This window comes from Miniopterus schreibersii (genome assembly GCF_964146895.1).
Source record: "Miniopterus schreibersii genome assembly, chromosome: 11".
In the NCBI taxonomy this organism is placed as follows: domain Eukaryota; kingdom Metazoa; phylum Chordata; class Mammalia; order Chiroptera; family Miniopteridae; genus Miniopterus; species Miniopterus schreibersii.
Genome location: NC_138111.1, coordinates 39915668 through 39934336, shown reverse-complemented (window position 1 = coordinate 39934336; position 18669 = coordinate 39915668). Strand labels below are relative to the sequence as shown.

At 38.0% G+C, this 18669-nt stretch overlaps 1 protein-coding gene across 2 annotated transcripts in view; it reads left to right on the top strand.

The window, feature by feature from the left end:
• The window catches only part of MAMDC2 (MAM domain containing 2), a gene marked incomplete at its 3' end in the record, with an annotated part of 111721 nt that extends 95280 nt beyond the window's left edge, over positions 1-16441 (top strand). The window contains exons 11-14 of one of the 2 annotated variants that reach the window (XM_081151258.1): positions 545-697; positions 10716-10975; positions 15190-15274; positions 15419-16441. In XM_081151258.1, coding sequence (XP_081007384.1) covers positions 545-697; positions 10716-10975; positions 15190-15274; positions 15419-15483 — 563 coding nt within the window. Of the gene's footprint in view, positions 1-544; positions 698-10715; positions 10976-15189; positions 15343-15418 lie in introns of those variants that run through there. The other variant, XM_081151257.1, reaches the window with a different exon arrangement.
• Positions 16442-18669: the final 2228 nt, after the last annotated feature.

The following is an 18669-nucleotide window of genomic DNA, read 5'->3' as shown; positions in this document are numbered from 1 at the left end:
TCATTTAATCCTCACAACGCCATGAGGTGGATAATTAATATGCCCACATTACAGGTAAGAACGCTGATGCACAGGAAAATTGAGTCATCTGCTCCGCACAAATTAAGCTATGCCTCTAGGAGCACATTTAGCGCTCTCCCGTCCCTCCCCTCCTCCAAAGCAACCATAGGTAGCTCCTGCATTATGCATGTTATTATTTTCCACATTTCCACAGGGGCAATATACCTCCAGTTTTCAGAGTTTTGTAAACTCAATCACATGAATAAATTCACAAGGCAGAGAGAGTTCCTTTCTCAACGTAGCCCAACAGTTTTTGAGCAAGATTTCTTTTGTTCTCTGCCTGTAATGGCAGGCCCCAGGGTGGAGCCCAGGCTCTCACTGGAGGCAACAGGTGGTGGGCTCAGTGGGGGTGGCGGGCGCCCTGCTCATCTGCAGGGCCTATGGCCCACGACACGCAGACGTGCAGAGTGGGCTCTAGAGAGCCACGGAATATATATGCATGAGACGTGCCTCAGTAGTTGCAACACCTGCCATTTCCTTGCAGAGAAGCTTCCAGCTCTACCTGGAGAGTGTACTTTTGAACAAGATGAATGTGCGTTTACTCAGGAGAGAAGAAACCGGAGCAGCTGGCACAGGAGGAGGGGAGAAACTCCCACCTCCTACACAGGACCCAAGGGAGATCACACTACTGGGGTAGGTGAGTTACGCACACGGTGCTGTTTCCTAGGGAAGCCCAAAGGAGCCTTCTAGGGAGAGTCACTGCATCTTGACCTGTGCAAATATGTGTCTCGTGTCTAGAATGTACTACAAATGTAATTCTACACGCATGGGATAGATAATTCCATATGTGCATTTAAAATTCTTGTTTCCATTTATTACATTGCTTATGTATCTTGCTGCAAAGAGGAGTTAAATGGGCTTACAAAGATATACACATGAAGATAATTTAATTAGAAGTAGGTTAAAAAGGGAGAGTGACAGAAGTTAAAAAAAATTTTTTTTTAAATGGTGATGTAAACTGGAGCCAGGACTGAGCCGAGTATAGAAAATGCACTGGCAGACAGGGGAGGAGACCTGCGTATTTCACTCCACCCTTTCTAGCAGCTGAAACAAAGATGGGAAGCTCACCTGTTTGTACCCTTAATGATGTCAGTCTTTAGCAATTTGTTGAGATGCTTCATTTTCCAACATATAGTCAATTTAGGTAAATGTTCTATGTGTATTAGAAAATAATGTATATTTTGTTGTTGTTGGATGAGTGGTCTATATACTTGTTGATTGAATCTAGCTCCTAATCAATGTTCATATTTTCTATACTTTTACTCATTTTTTTTAAATGTTCAGTTGAGAGGTAGGTTAGTTTCCCATTATGATTGTGAACTCATTTGTTTCCCCCTTTAGTTCCATCATTCTTGCTTGTATATTCTATTTTGGAGCTATGTTATTAGGCATATGCAAATTTATACTCCTTATAGCTTCCTGGTGAATAAGCCATTTTATTATTATGAAAATGTCCCCTTATCTCTAGTCATGCTTCTTATTTTAAAATCTACTTTGCCTGATATTAGCATTGCTTCGCCAGCTCTGTGTCACTAGAGTTTATGTTTCTTCCCTTTCCTTTAACTTTCAAGCTTTCTGTATACATTCTTTTTAGTACGGCCCTTGTATGTGGCAATGGTTAAGTTTTGTATTTTGTGTATATTTATATTTTTATATTTGTGATCATTTATAGTAATGATCTTTTGGATCATTAATATTTAATGTAATTACTGATACATTTGGACTTATATTTACTTTGTTATTATTCTAATTTCTCCTCTATTAGCCTGTTTATTTTTTACATTGTTTTACTAGTCTTATTCTTTTAAAGGTTATGATACTATTTGTCTTGCATTTTATTTCTACATATTTTAAACCCCAGAAGATACTACTGGGTTGATATTCTTTTGTATTTATTCACATATTTCCCCCATTTACACTAGTCTTTATTTCATTCTCCATTTCCACCTTTCTCTCTTGAATTATTTTCTTCTGTAGGAAATGTTTTTCTTCTGCCAGAAGTATTTTCTTCTGCATCTAGTTTTTTGTTTTTGTGTTGATTTTGTTTTTTGGTGTAAATCTGCTAATGATGAATTCCTGCAGTTTTCATTTGTCTGGGAATGCCTTTATCTTTCCTTTACATTTGAAGGGTATTTTGGGAGAGAATAGAATTCTAGTTTGACCATTAATTATTTTAATTAGACATTTAAAGATGTCATTCGGTTTTCTTCTGGCTTCTCTCATTTCTGTTGAGTCAGTTGTCAGTCATATAATTGTCCCTTTAAAACTGTACTTTTATTCTCCGGATGTTTTTAATATTTTTTCTTTATGTTTGTTTGGTCTTTAGCATTTTAGAATGATATACATGTGTGCACTCTTCTTTGTAGTTATTCTGTTTGGGGTTCATTAAACTTCCTTAATCTTTAGGTTGAGGCCTTTCATTAGTTTCTAAAAATCATTGACTTTTATCTTGCCAAATGCTGCTCCTACCCCATTCTATCTCCTCTTTTCCTGCAATTTCAATTACCCGTCCATTAAAAGTTCTCACCTTATAGTATATATCCTTTCTGTTACAAATATTATCTTTTTTGCTCTCTATTCTTTATTTTGGATATTTTCTATTGACCTACTTTTATAGTTTGAAAATCTTTTTAACTGTGTCCTGTATGTTATAAACTCATTGATTTATTTTTTAAATTTTAGTAATTCTACTATCCAGTCCTAGAATTCCCATTTGTTAATTTTTTAAATACTAATTTTATTACTATAGAAACATATGTTCTACAATTCACTATTTTCAAGTGTACAATTCAGTGGTGTTTAGTATATTCACAAACTGGTGCAGCCATCATCATCTAAGTCCAGGACTTTTTTTTAAATCCTCACCCAAGGATTTGTTTTTTATTGATTTTTTTAGATAAAGAGGAAGGAAGAGACAGAAAAAGAGAGAAACAGCCCAGCTAGTGTGGCTCAGCAGTTGAGCATCAATCTAGGATCCAGGTCTGATTCCTAGTCAGGGCACATGCCAGGTTGTGGGCTCGATCCCCAGTCGGGGGCGTGCAGGAGGCAGCCCATCAATGACTCATTATTGATGTTTCTATCTCTCTCTCTCCCCCCTCCCTTCCTCTCTCTGAAATCAATAAAGACATATTTTTCAAAAGAAAGAGAGAAAAAGAGAGAAGTATCACTTGGTTGCCTCCTGTATGTGCCCTGACTAGGGATGGAACCCACAACCTAGGTACGTGCCCTGACCAGGAATTGAACCCAAAACCTTTTGATATATGGGATGGTGCTCCAACCGAGCCACCTGGCCAGGGTTGTAATTCCAGAACAACGGGTAATAGGAGGAGAGTATTAAAAGTTACATTTATACTGCCTTTGGCTGTAAACTGCCTGAGAGACTATGTAATTTTTCTCCCTTCTCTTCGTAACTCTCAATTTTGAGTAGTAAATACTAAGAGCAACTATCACAGTAATACAGTACTGCATATGCCTTTATATTTAATTATCATGGAAACCACTTGGCAATCACCTCATATTATTTTTGAAAATGGATTTATATGGTAAATGTAATGTTGCTCAGATGAATGTCACTGGAATTTCTCCTCAAGGGGGAATATAGTCTAAAATAACAAGAAAATTTTAAATGACTCAACAAATTACTGACAGTTCATAGATTTATAGACAGGATCTTATGAATCAGCTAAGGCATATACACATTTTAAGTATTAAAACAATGAAACTCATTCAAGGGAGTTTTAAGTATTCTCTGCATGGATCCTGGGATAGCAACAGCAAACCTGTCTGTGATTAGATTATAATTTAAACAATAATGAAATTATATCCAAAAAAAGATACCTATTGCCTGCTTTGTTGATTTAGTGCTATTTTTGCATTTAGCCCTAAACCATCTTTTCTATGTCTCTTTTTCAAATACAGGCAGTAAAATAATGGCAGGATACAAAAATGGCAGAACTTCCTATGCTATACATTCCTAAAGTAATAGGTTCAAACTCTGGACCAGTAGCATAGTATCTTTCTCCTTGATGACCAGAAGGTATTTGTTTGGTGTTTGTGATAACAGAATCCTTTTGGAATGCAATGCATTCTGGGACTTTCCAAGGATATACCTGTACCTGTAGACTGCATTTTACTTTTCCACTCCCCATCCTTTAAGCCTATCCATTTGTACTTGGAAAACATACACAAGAAGAAAATAGAAAGAGGAGAAGCATTCAAAGCTGCTTTACAGACAATTGCATTAGGTTGTCAGTAAATATAGGCCCATTAAATAAAAAGAGAAGCTCAGAAGAGCCACCATTTAGATATGACAGTTAATTGTGTGTCTATCAAAGTCAAAACATCATCATATGTAGCAATTCCAAGAGAACTATAGTTTCCCACTGACTAACTGGAGCTGCAGTAAACCTTTCCGAATCCTAAGGTGTAGCATGGTGTCGTCTAGTGGAAAGACCAAGGAATAAAGAGTGAGCTGACTCTGCCACTTGCTGCCTGCATAAACTGGGGTATGGTCACATAACTTCTGGGCTTTGCTTTCCTAATATGTAAAATAAAGATAACAATGGATGTCCTGCTAATCTCTTAGGGTTGCTATGATGATTAACTGAGACTATGTTTGTGAAAAGGCTTGATCCTACAAGAGCTCCATTGAAATGAATGGTATTACTATTTTTACAATTAGTAAGTCTTTTATAAACTCTCGTGTTCATCTCTGGGATAATTTCTTGGACTCATTGTTCTGTGTCATTTGTGCTTTTATAAATAGAAAATCACGGCCTATGACTACACGTAAAATGACTTAGTAGTTTGGTAGACCTTAAATTAAAATTTTCCGAACTGCCACAGGGTAATTCAAGTAGTAGGTGGATAAATATTTTTTTAATTTGATAGTAATATCCATGTAAAAGAAAAATATATAATCAGTACATCAAAACCATTATTTCATCATTTATAGTTGTTTTTTGTTTTCATGCTAATAACGTCCCTATTCGAAAAAATGTATTTAAGTAATAAAAATGGACTCTATATAAAAAAATTTGTTGAATGAATAATAGTGTAGGTAGTTTGATGATGGACAAAAATAATATGAAGACAGTATTTGTGTAACTAAACTTTGGGAAACATTTCCAATGTTTCAGTCAGTCATCTAGTAAAACAAGTCATTCTAGTAGAACAGCAACAAAGACCTCAAAAAAAATAAAAATTCTAGTCCCATCATTTGGCTCCTTTAGTAAAATAATAAAGACATTTGTGAGACGGATCTCAATTTGCATCAAGATGGGATGGACTCCATAAGATTTGTCTATCCAGTTCCTACCACTGTCTACTTGAGTAGCTCTATCATGGCAGAATTGGTAAGTTGCTATTTCTTTACAATACATAGACAAGTCTTAACACATTTCCCAGGGTTTTATTGGCTACTGCAACTTTATTAACATTTATTTGATGTCATGCTGTCACAATTTTTTTTAAACAATTGCTTCAGTTGCCCTGGAGTTTACAAAAATTTTGTGGCCAAGAGATAGTAGAACACATAAATCAACAGATAACTCTCCACGTCAGTAAGAAAATGACTTCTATGTAACATTTCCTAGCTCACTGAGTTCACCAGTAAATAGATTAAAAGTCGAGTCCTCCCTTTCTCCTCCCTGCGACTACATCCTAGAGAAACAGCAATTCATCATTTTCTTAACAATTTCCAGAGAAAGAGACACCATCAGTTTCTTTTCTGGCACTGTTTAGTGTTTCAATACATGCCCCGTATTTCTGGCAATTAAATTCTCTTCCAACATGCTACTAAGTAAAGGTAGACGTCATTTCTAAGAACGCTCTCTTCTTGTGTGATAGAAATATTAATGTTACATTAAAATGCCAAATGACATTTCATTATAAAATTGTGCTGTCAGACTAAAGAAAATCAAAACTATATATTTATTGTGTTAGTTGTACAGCTGAAATGTAATATCAGTCTAATTCAAGTCCTTATCTTTTAAGAATTTTTGTAGCTGGTAGACCTGTAACGATGCTACCCAGTTAATCTGTAACCATGTAATTAGCTCCAGATTATCAAAATCTCCAGTGTCCTTCAATCTTTCAAAGATTTATCACACTAGTTTCTGATGATGTCAGATCCTACTTACACAGAGAAGGCTTCTATGACAAGCTTTTTAAAAAAAATTGTGGTAAACGATACATAATATAAAATTTACCATTTTAATTATTTTAAAGTGTATTATAGTTTAGTGGCATTAAATCCATACCCATTGTTGTACTTTAGACTTTACCTGCAGCCGCTATACTATACCTGCAGAACTTCTCCATTTTCCCAAACTGAAGCTTTTCATTTATGACAAGCTTTAAAAGTCATTTAAAACGTATGGTGAGCCCCGCCAGCATGGCTCAGTGGCTGAGCATCGACCTAGGATCCAGGAGATCGCAGTTCGATTCCCAGTCAGGGCACATGCCCGGGGTGCGGGCTCGATCCCCAGTCGGGGGCGTGCAGGAGGCAGCCGATCAATGACTCTCTCAGCATTGATGTTTCTCTCTCTCTCCCTCTCCCTTCTTCTCTCTGAAATCAATAAAGACATATTTTAAAAATTCATTAATTAAAACGTATGGTAAAAAGCAATTTTTGAGATATATTTAGCTGTTGTTCTTCCCCCAAATGTCTTTTTCCCCCTGGCTGTTTAGGATCATTTTCCAACTTAATGAGTGCAGCTAGCTGTTCATTCCACATGGCCTTGCACAGGCCACCGGGCTCCTTCCCAGCCCTGGAGAAAGGGGCTGCAAGACTGGCGGAACAGCTGCTTCACTGCTCCAAATGTTGCGTATGGTGTATGTCTCAACACATCACAGTTGCTGGGCAAAGAACAGATGGGACCCTGATCTCCCAATAGACCCATTGGAGGCCCCGCCTTGAATGTTAAACAATGACCCACAGAAAGAAAGTGGTTTGTTTTCTCCAGTTAATAATCTCCTCCACAGACTGGAACCCTTCACGTGCAGGAACACGTGAGCTGGTCTGAGGTTTCCACGCTGGGGCTCCCTGGCTTCCACCCAGAGCTTTTGTTTGCTGAGACAGACAGCATTTGGAGTAGTAATGTGGCAGAGTTTGTCAACACACAGAGTTTTTCTCTGCTTTCCAAACACATGTGAGGCAGACTAGCTCTCCATGAAGCTCTGATCTTTTCTGGGGAAAGGAAATGTCACGTGCAAGTCAAAAAGAAAATCGTATTTGGACTCTAGAGGAATAATTGCTTTGTGTAACAGAGGGACAAATTCTAATCAGCTGACAAATATGTTACAATTATTTATAGGTATAAATGTTGGTCTAAATCAGTATTGCCTTATGTGCTTAAAATAGAAACTATATCCCTGAAGGATTTTTGGAAAGGCCAACATTACTCAAGAAAAGTAGGCTGGTGTCAGTGCCCTGGAGAAGCAATTGTATTCACATCCCCCTGCATGTTACACCTCTCCCAAGCACAGCACAGTGACACAGATCAAACAGCTTAGGAGATTCCTTTCATATTTCATGGTACTAAACACAAAGACCTCTGGAACTGGAAACCTTAGGTAATGGCTTCAGCCAGATTCCCGAGACCCAGAGGGCATGCAGTGAACACATTACCAAAGTAATGCTTCGTGCATTTGGGGCTACGTGATCAGAGCATTGTGCTCATGAAAGAAAGAACTGCATTGGATAACCCTAGAGGTGATTAGGGCTTTTCCTCTCTGTCCTAAGACCTCAGACCAGTTCTGGCTGGGACTCAGGTTGTTATCACTAGATGAAAGACACTGAGTCATCTCTCATTCCTGATGGATCCATTGCTTTCTTTGCATTGTGAAAAAAACCTTTATGTTTCAGGCCCCAGTAGTCTCTACTTTCCATTTTCTCAGTGACAACATCTTTTGGGGGAACCTTCCCCTCCGATCCCCCAATTGAGAGTTTCATTTTTAGCCAAGGTTCTTTATTTAGGATGTCCAAAGCCAGGCACAAAAATTATTTTTCTTTGATTTTCTTCTTATTTCCTTAAGAAGTATTTTTTTGAGGAAATGTTTTTTAGGTTAAACATGCATTAAGATATGGTTCCAATCCACTGTGTCACTAAGTTATGTATAGAATAGAATGGGACATCCTTGTACATAGTTAGGTGATAAACCATGGTCATTTCATGCTTTGACCTTATTTTCCATGGAATTAAATTAAATATACTCTTTTTTTAGGGTTATGTATATCTGTATTTGCTTATATCTAGCCTAGCTTAAGTTAGAAAATCTTAAAGAAAAGACCAATAAAAGTTTCTTTCATTGCTGAAAGTGCAAACACCCCAGTGCTTCTCATGTAGCAATTTTCTTGCCTGTGAAAGAATGAAAGCAATGAAGTTAAAGAATTATCTTACGTGTGTTTGGTTTAAAAAAGATACATGATATGGTATGGAACTAGTTTGAGAACATTTGCATTAATATGATTTTAATTTATCAGAACTTAGATTTGTGCTAGTTTTGCCTTGGAGCAAAACGCGCACCTAGTCAAGTGCATGTCCCATTGCCAAGGCTCTCACACAGCTGGAGTGACCTTGGTAGAGCCAAGTACTCTGCAGATCGTCAAAGTGGTTTGTGGCTTAGAGCCGTGGAAGAAAATGCGTTCATTTGTTCGTTCAAATACTTTTTTAGTATCTGCTATGTTTCAGGCACTGTTCTAGGGGGCATAGCAGTGAAGTAAACCAGGAAATATTTCTGCCTTTGTGTATTCTAGAGGAGGAAAACAGACATAAAAACATTAAAAAAATTTTAAAAATTTATACAGTATGCTAAGAGACAATTAAATGCTATGGAAAGTAATAAATTTGGGTATAGGGAATGAGGGGTGCCAGAGGAGGGGAATTGTAATTTGAAATAGTGTAGTCAGAATAGGCCTAGTCAGAAAGACTTGAGGTGAGAGAGTGAGAACTGAGATTATAGGGGGGAAAAGCCATTCCAGGCAGAGGGATTAGCACAAGCAAAGGCCCTGAGGTGGTAGCATACCTACCATATTCCAGGCCAGTGTGACCGGGCAGCACAGAGTGAGTCAGGAGAAAGATAGCAGGAGAGGAAGGCAGTAGGCAGCAGAGGTCAGAGAATGGGCAGGAGATGATAGTATAGGGCCCTAACGGTAACTGTCAGGCCTTCAGCTTTTACTCTGAGTGAAATGCTAAGGCAATGGGAGGTTTTGAACAGACGAGTGGTAAGATATAGCTTTTGTTTAGGAGGTTCACCACGGATACCATGTGGAGGTTAGATTGTGGAGACCGAGGGTAGAAGCAGGCAGGCTAGTTGGGAACTGTTGCATTCATCCAAGTGGGAAATGATGGTGGCTTAGAGCAGGAGGTAGCACTGGAAGCGGGGAGAAGGTAACTGACTGGATTCTAGGCGTATTTTGAAGGGAGGGCCAAGAGGAACTCTGACAGCCTAGATGTGGAGAGTGAGGGGAGGGGAGGAGTGGTGCGTGACTCCCAGGTTTGGGCCTGACCAACTGGAAAGGCTGGAGTAGATTTTAAGGTAAAGCTATTAGGAGTTTAGTTTTGAACATGTTCAGTTTGAGATGTCTATTTGACAATAAGTGGAGATGTCCATCAGGCAGTTTGAATAAACAAGTTTGGATTTCAGCATAGAAGTTGGAAATTTAAATTTGAGAAATGACAACATATGTAGCATTTAAAGCCGTGGAACATGATGTGATCAAAGGAGTGAGTGAGAATAGAGAACCTTGGAGCACCACCAGGTTAATAGGTCAGAGAAGAAAGGTTAACTAGCAAAGGAGTAACCAGTGAAATGGGAGGAAAACCAGGAGAGTACAGTGTCCTGCAAACCAAGATAAGAAAGTACTTCTAGGAGGCAGCAGTAATCTACTATGACCAATGTTACTGGTGGCACAAGAACGGCAAGGACTGAAAATTGACCATTAGTTTTAATAATGAGGATGTGATCGGTGAGCACTCCAGAAACATGGACAGTATTTTTCCTAATATTTTAAAGCAGATCATAGGGAAGACCGGTGGCAATGAAAGCCACATCTCAGACTCTAATGGTCCAGTTTTGCAGGTGGTAACTTTACTGGGGGAAGGTGTTGCACAGTGCACACAATTTTATAAGACCTAATTTGGCAGGACTCTGTCTCCTACCCTTTTAATAGCCAATAGGACTTCTCAGGTCTGTGTTTGTGGAAATGATGAATATAGGTTCAGAGAGCATAATTCATTCGACCTGATCACAGAGTGAAGATTTGAACCCAGATCTACCTGACTACAAAATCGATGCTCTCTCCCCTAAACCAGTGTCTGGAAGCTCCAGAATATTTCCCATGAATTATTAGAATTCCAATATGTTAATCACTCCATCAGTGGTATTATACTAGTATATTAATTACCTCCTGTATATTAAACTGAGTTATAAGTTATTAAATGAAAAAAAAATATTTTGATCATCTAAATTTTGTAGCATATTTATTGTCCTTGGATTATACATATTCTCCAAAATGATACTATCCTTTATCATTACTGTAGTCAAGTCATCCATTTACTCTAATTTGTTCCCAGGAACATTATACAAAAGAGAAAGAAGAGACTATAACTTGCGCCCTTTTTAACAATACCTGACTTTGCATTGCTCTCAAGGCTACTACATGTACATCGAGGCGTCCCACATGGTGTATGGACAAAAGGCACACCTCCGGTCCGGGCCTCTGCGAGGAGTCATTGGAAAACACTGCTTGACCTTTTTCTACCACATGTACGGAGCAGGGACTGGCCTGCTGAGTGTGTATTTGAAAAAAGAAGGCGACAGCGGAGACTTCCTCCTGTGGAGGAGAAGAGGCGAGCAGAGCATCTCCTGGCTCCGGGCGCTGATCGAGTACAGCTGCGAGCGGCAGCACCAGGTGAGCCGGGCGGCGGGCGACGCGAGCGACGGAAAACACCCCTGTGGGCGTCTGGTCTTTCTAGTTCTTGCTACCAAAGAGAATGTTCTGTTCTCTTTCAGGGTCAGAGATAAAGGCAGTGCTTGTTTAAGAGTAAACATAATTAGTCTATATTGATTAAATCTAAGCAGTGAATGGGAAATTAGGCGGGGGAGATGGCTTTGGGTATTTACGCATAAAGTGATTTTTGCAGCTCAACGATGAAAGTGTGTCTGTTTTTGTCTTGGTACATTATGAATGTCAAGTACATTCTATATGTTCTGCAAATCTATAAAACAGAGTCTCCCTTTCTTCTAAACATGCTATTACCTAATTAGTTGCTGCAGCTGCATCATTTGCTCTTTACCCACATACAAGGGCTTGTGCTGTGAGCCTACATTTACCAGAACATATGGTCCAAAGTAGATTTTTAAGCCTCTGTCCACATTGATGCGGAAGAAACTGAGTCTTGATCCTAAGTCCTGAGTCTTTCCCTGGGTCTTCTCATGTGCTGCAGAAGACCTTTATCCTATAGGGGGGACCCCAATTAGAAGGGAGTCTGAGTAGTGATAGGAATGAGCCTTTTACATTCCAATAGACGAGGCTGAGCAGCCAGTCTAGTCTAGAGATTAGCAGGGGCCTCTTGGCAGGCACTGACTTCACCTGGCCCCGTGAGCCAAGGCTTCCGAAAGCTCTGGGGATATAACCTTCTGATCCTTGACTGTTCCTGAACTCGCTCTGAACATCTCTCAGGTGTGGCCTTCAGCTAAAAGCCCAGCTTCCTTCTGATCCTTGCTTCTGGCTGATAAACCTCCTGGACCTGGGCCATCCAGGGTGCAGCACTGCCAAAGAGCCAGGGACAGAGGGAAGATGTGCCCTTATCCAGGGATGCCCATTATCTCAGGATGGACAAAACTGTCTAGAATTTTAGTAAGCAATAACGGATTGCCCCAAAGATTATTTTGATAGCAATTTAATGTCTGTTTACAGAAAGAAAGTGGATCACTCAGGAACTTACTAATATAACTGATCATTATTCAGAGGTGATAAATTAATTTTCTTAGGTTATTAGGATACCAAACCCTATTCAGATGTTTTGAAAGTGTGGTCTTGAGACCAGCAGCAACACCTGAAGTGCAAATTCACCTAGAATGAAATTCACCTGCAATGCACATTCTCAGGGCCCCCTTCAGAACTACTGACCAGGAACTCTGGGGGTGGGGCCCAGAAATGTGTATCTTAACAAACCCTCCTGGTGATTCTGATTTATGCTGAAAATGGACAATCTCTGTTCTAGACTAAATGAATCTGAGTCTCTCGGGTGGAGCCTGAGTATTGATGTTTTCTAAAACCCCCAAATGATATTGATGCACAGCAGTTCTAGGATTTGAGTTCTGGGGAATGGGTGACTTCTCAGCATCTAAGCCCAGGGGCTCAGGCACAGGGCCTTACATCTACTAGACTTGCTGGGTGGCTGATTCTTTGAAATGTTTTTTGAACACAGGGTAGTGAGGCATTTGGGGTTGGCATCTTGGGGTGTTCAAGTTCAAAGGGCACAGAATGGCCTGAGAGATTTATAGCCCACAATTTGGAAGGAAGACTCCAGACCATTCTCTTTGGCTTAAAATGAAACAGATATGAATCTGCCATGAGGAATTTTCTTCTGGCTTTAGTGATTCCCTGGGGTTTCCCAAAAGACTATGTGGAGACTTTAATTTCGTCAAAACATCATAGTACCTAATAAAACACAGACACACCCACTTGCATATAGCTTGGCCATCTTCTATGTGCCAGGTACTTACAGTGCTAAGAGCTGTACATAAGTTCTTCCAATTGATCTTATAGCTCCTCTTTACAGATGGGGGAAACTAGATGTCCAGCTGGTGAGTGGCAGAGTGAGAATTTAATCCCAGATCTGACTGCTTCCAAAGTTTGTATCTCTAAGCCACTTTCTACACTCCCTCCCACCCTAGAGGTTCCAAAATATACTCACTCCCCTGGATGTCACAAGCACTGGGTGACCTTGGAGAAACTTCTTCCTCTCTGAGATTGTTTATATATTTTCAAAATGGGGTAATAATTCCTGCCACAATGACATCACCAGAGTTAGAGCGAGGGTCAAATAAGATTAGTATGTGAAAGGGTTTTAAAAACTTTCAAGTATCAAAATATTAAAACATATTATTGTTTCTAAAACTATATTCCCTCCCAAACCTCTCTGGTCTCTAATTCATGTCACCATGATAGACCTGGTATTCTCAATAGCTACACCAGGCATCCAGACAGAGCTCCTGCAGGACAAAGCCAGAATAGCTCATTTTAATAAGCACTTATTGATCACTTAGTAATATGGTAAATGTGTACATCATCAGTGGGGGTAAGCAGATGGGGATGATTTTTAGAATGCTATAGTACTGCTGTGATTTGAGACTCATCGTATAAGGAAAATATATGGTGGCCTCCAATGACATTCCAATTATCACATTGTAATTGTGATAATTGTAATAAATCCTTCCTAAGGGATTTATTAAAGTGTTAAGCAGAATCTGACTTTGCTATTGATCAAAAACACAAAATGGTTTTGTTTCCTGTGGATACTTTGCTTACCTTTCCTCCTCTGCTCTCAGGTGTTTTCCTCTCTGGTGTCTTATATTTTAATACCAGTGAAAAAGTGTTAAACAGATTCTCAGCTCACTAAAATATGTACATCATTCATGTGTATTATACTGCCTAATATTTACTAGGAATTATTATGTGCCGGGTACTTGGCTAAGACCAGGTCTCCAAATTTTCTTGTTCATGGTACCCTTTGTCTCAGTAAATTTTTTTCTGGTGCCCCTAGGCCAAAAGAAAGACCTAATAGTTCCATTTATTAAGTAGTTGGGTTCAAACAACTTAACATGTATTTATGTCCTAATGACTTAGTAGACATTTCAAAAAATAATACTTAAATTGAAAGAAAAAATAATATTTTTGTCTTTTTCTTAAATAACCATAATTATTTACTAATAGGATGTATATCTATAACACAAGGGGGAAATCATAACTATTAAATAGTTATTACCAAGTAGTAAGGAACTTTGAAGAAATTTTTATGAAGTCAAGTGTTTTAGCCCAACCACAGACTGTTAAGAGTATAATTCCATCAAGTAATTTGTCTATTACATTCTACATTACAGACTTGATGGTCAAAAACCAGGCTTTATTATTTTTCAGAAAACCAAAATGCTTATTAACTACACTCACATATCCTCCTATCTAGATGTTTTAGGACATTTTTTTAAACTCTTCTTGACAATGATTTGAATCTTTGTTTAGAGTTGTGTCCCTAGAAGTTTTATTAATGTTATTTTGCCACATTTCCGTTATTAAAGCTTCTTTGAGTCATTAATTTCAAGATTGTTTCATATGCTTATTAATTATCCAATTTATATGCCTTGATTTACTTTTAATCATAAACTAGTCTAATGGGGAGTCATTTGCTCATTAAATGAGTAGAGAAACTGTGTCTTCTGGATACTTTTTATTACCCACAGTCTCCCTGGAGTATTCAGAGGTTTATTAACCATTGTTAGGCCACCTTAGAGATTGAAATGCAATTGATTTACCCCAGAACCTGAATATTTGATTAGTTATTTTCCTCTCAGGATCTAAAGTCATAAAACTGGTTTCCTCTGCTTCCTGGGCTTCCTTGGATATCATGGTATTTAACATGATAAGTGAAACATTGTCTTTTTGGTAAATTTAATTATGTTTTGCTATTCTTACATGGGGCTCATCAATCATATTAAAATCTTCCACCTAGCCCCAGTAGCAAAGGTAGATTTATGGAGAGCCTAAGGAAGCGTAAGCTTTCACAGGCCCTGGGTGCTAGGAGCAGAGTGTGCTATGTAGGGAGGGGAAACTAGGTCATCAGTAGGAGGCTTTGCAAGGTGCAAATTTCTAGGAAATTGCCTAAAGAGATTCCAGAAGAAAAAGACCTGAATCTCCAGTGATTTGTTGTGAATTTCTTTAAATTCCAAATAAGTATTCTCTTTTGTACCTAAATTTGAATTTGTGATTTTGTGTTCTTTTCCTTAAAGGGAGCCCTAAGAACAATCTAAGCTTCTAGAGCCATACAACCTGGATCTATCCCTGACCAGTCTTGTTCTATCAGGATGACTCTATTTCTAAATTCAGACTTTATTATTTTTCAGATAATTTTTGAAGCCATTCGGGGAGTGTCAATAAGAAGTGATATTGCCATTGATGATGTTAAATTTCAAGCAGGACCCTGTGCAGGTAACAGTATTTTTCCCAATTATATAAGCTTGATTGAAAAGGGATTTTGCTATAGTATCAAATCATAAGAATGCAAATTAAGTATTTTTCTACCAAAAAAAAAAAAATAGAGAAAATAATGACTGTCTATTTGTTTCCTGACAGAAATGGAAGATGTAACTCAGCAATCATCAGGAGATTCTGAGGATTTAAATGAAATTGAGTATTAAGAAATGAGCTGAATTGGATTAACTAAACAAAAGCATTACCTCTTCAATGGAAATGAAACCAAAATTAATGAATACTGGACAGTCTTAACTATTCATAAGTTATAAAATGACATCAGAGCACTCTTCTTCATTACTTTTGCAAAAAATACTGACTCAGGGCTTTTTTTTTTTTTTTTTTTTTCCATATGACAACTGTTACTAGAAGTACAGGCTGCTGGTTTTGCATAGATCATCTTAATTTTGGTACCAATTAAAAATATAAATGTACTATATTGTAGTCATTTTTAAAGTACACAAATAAAGGGCACGAGCAAAATGAAATGTGCTCACTTAAATCTGCATTCAGTGAATGTACTGGGAGGAGAATAAGTCTGTGGGTTTCCAGTTGAATTTCAAATATAGTAAATATTTTTAAAGAAATAATGTGGGGTGTCAGTAATATCTGCAAGATGGATGCAGTTTTATGGTAACAAGTTAGTCTAAGAATATAGTCTTATTTTCTATGTTTTATTCATAGAAATGGAGTATTGATTTTTAAATATTTTTACTACATGTGATAACAAAGGATCTTTCATGAGTGTCCCAGGGTAAGTCAGTATTAATTAATGCTGTGTTACAAGGCAGTGCTACCTTCTTTTTTTCCCTCCTTTGAACTACTCTTGAAACTCACTATGAACACATGGATAGAAATTGCACCTTTTTTGGTAAAGCAAGCTTGAAAATAATTATGTACACATGACCCCAAATTTTTTAAATGTGTTAAGCAGTTTTACTGATTTTTATAACAAATGTTTTAGTAAGGTTTTGAGTAATATAAATTCCAGCAGATATAATAAACTACTGCTTTTCATTTATATGTTTAGAAAATTATATATACATGTTTATATACCTAAACAGCTGTTATGAAATTATAAGATTACCTAATAAAAGGTATTTTGAAAATCTTTTCACTGGAAATTAACTCATTTCTACATTATTTTTTGTTGTCAGAATACCTTTACTACTTAACAGCAGATTCTAATTTGAATCTCTACTATGCTACAATTAACTGCTTCTTAAGCTTTTTACTAGTATCATAAACACTGCATACATTGATGGAATAATTAATTTTAAAGAGTGTTTTATTTCACATAAACGATCTCAATTTCCCCCCAAATTTTATCTCTGTAGAATGTAAACTGTCTGAGGATAAGGATTCTGGCTTGTTTTACTTCTGTAGTCTCAATACCTAGAAGAATGTCTAGTATGTAGTAGGTGCTCAACAGATAAATACTTGCATGGATGGATGGATGGATAGACGGATGCATGAATTAATTAATTAATTAATCAATTAAACCCTTTCAACATCCTCCCAGATGGAGATATTAGTATCCCTTTTCAAAGATAAGGAAACCAAGGCCCAGAAAAGTGAAAAGTAACTGAAAATTCCATAGCCATTAAGTGAAGGAACTCAGACTCAGGTGTCTCTGACCCCAAAGTCCATACCTCTTACTGCTTGTGTGGCCAGAAACCCATTGTTCTGATGGGAGTTGGATTTCTCAATAAAGAATGTCAAAGCCCATAAATTAATCTGTAAAAAGCATTGTATCTCCCTTCACACCAAATTACTTAGAAAACAAAAAATACTCAACTATACAAAATAAACATCCTGAGGTTTATGGAGAAAATAAAATAAACTTTTATGGTAAAGCAAAATTTTGTAAGTCAAATCCTTTCTATTCATGATGATTAATTATCATAGCAGGGAAATTCCTAAATAAAGTTGAATCATGGGGGAAGGAAGATTTCAAGATGTTGACCAATTCAACAGCATACTAGACAGTATAATTTCCTCAAAGTATAATTCCTGCCCAGAGCTTAGTTGTATCTGCTGAGTAAAGAAATGAAGATTGTGCCTCTGGGACCTGGTGTCTAGTGCATAGTAAGGGTTTTATAATATGTCGTGAATGAATGAAGTCATTCGCCAGTCTCCTTGCTTATTATGGATTACATAAATCCATAGTAATAATATAGCTAACATTTATTGAATACTTACTATTTTCAGACATTGTTCAAAGAGCGTTACATGAATTCGCTCATGTTGTCATCCTGATACTGGCCCATGAAGTAGATGTAGTGACATTTCCATTATAAACAGGGAAAGTGATTCTGTTAAAGCGCAGCAGCTGGTGTACTGCCTAGTTTTGAACCTGGGTTCGTTTCACTGCCACATTCATGTTCTAATCCTTATAAGACTCACTTCTGAACCTAACTCTCCTGACAATGCCATCCACAATACTAATTTAAACTCTAGCCAAGGGTTCCAAGTTTCTTCACTCAAGAGAATTTATTGGCTACCAAAATTGCCCCAAAGGTTACAAAACCAGAAATACTACTTGGGACACCAGCTTTGAGACTTGTGGGGTTGGCAGGGAGTTGGGAACTAGTTACTGACTTAGGGCAGGAAGGCAGGAGGTAATTATTACCAGTTCTTGCTCAGAAACAACCTGAAGTTCCTATAAGAGAAGGGAGGTAGGTGAGCAGATTCATTTGCCCTCCCTCATGTATGCTCCTTTTGCAGGACTTGCTTTTTGGATGCTCCTCTTTCTTTTCCAGGTTGCCTTTGGCATTTATTTTAACTAGATTTCACCTGGGTGGAAATATGGAAGGACAGTAAGCACAGTATAGTTTTCTCAGGTGTAGAAATGTCCTAAGGGGAAGGCATACTAAATAACAGGCACTGCTTAACATTTAAACACACTGTTTGCATTAATTCCAATTATCCCCTAAACATACAAAAGTGTTTCAGATAGAAACTACTTTTTCACACAGTTGCCTCCTCTCCTATACTTTGCTGTCTGGGTTGGAGATTATTTATGCATAGAAGGGAGTGAAAAAGAGGAGACTGATGAAATAGTGGCTGTGACTCAAGGTCTGGTTTAATATGGAAGGAGAAAAGGCTCACCAAGGACTTGAGAAATCTATGCCCCAGGTATTATACCAAGCAGAGAGGCTACAGAGATGCTCACATATTAGTGAGCAATACACAGAGCTGAACCTGTCAGCACAATTCAGGGTGCTATGAGAGGGCCTAGGCGAAGCATCTGACCAGGGAGGGCAGGGCAACCAACAGAGACCTACTAACATGGACTCTGACTTATTCCCAGATGGGGACATGTTTTCCTATGCGATTTAACTAGAACTGGG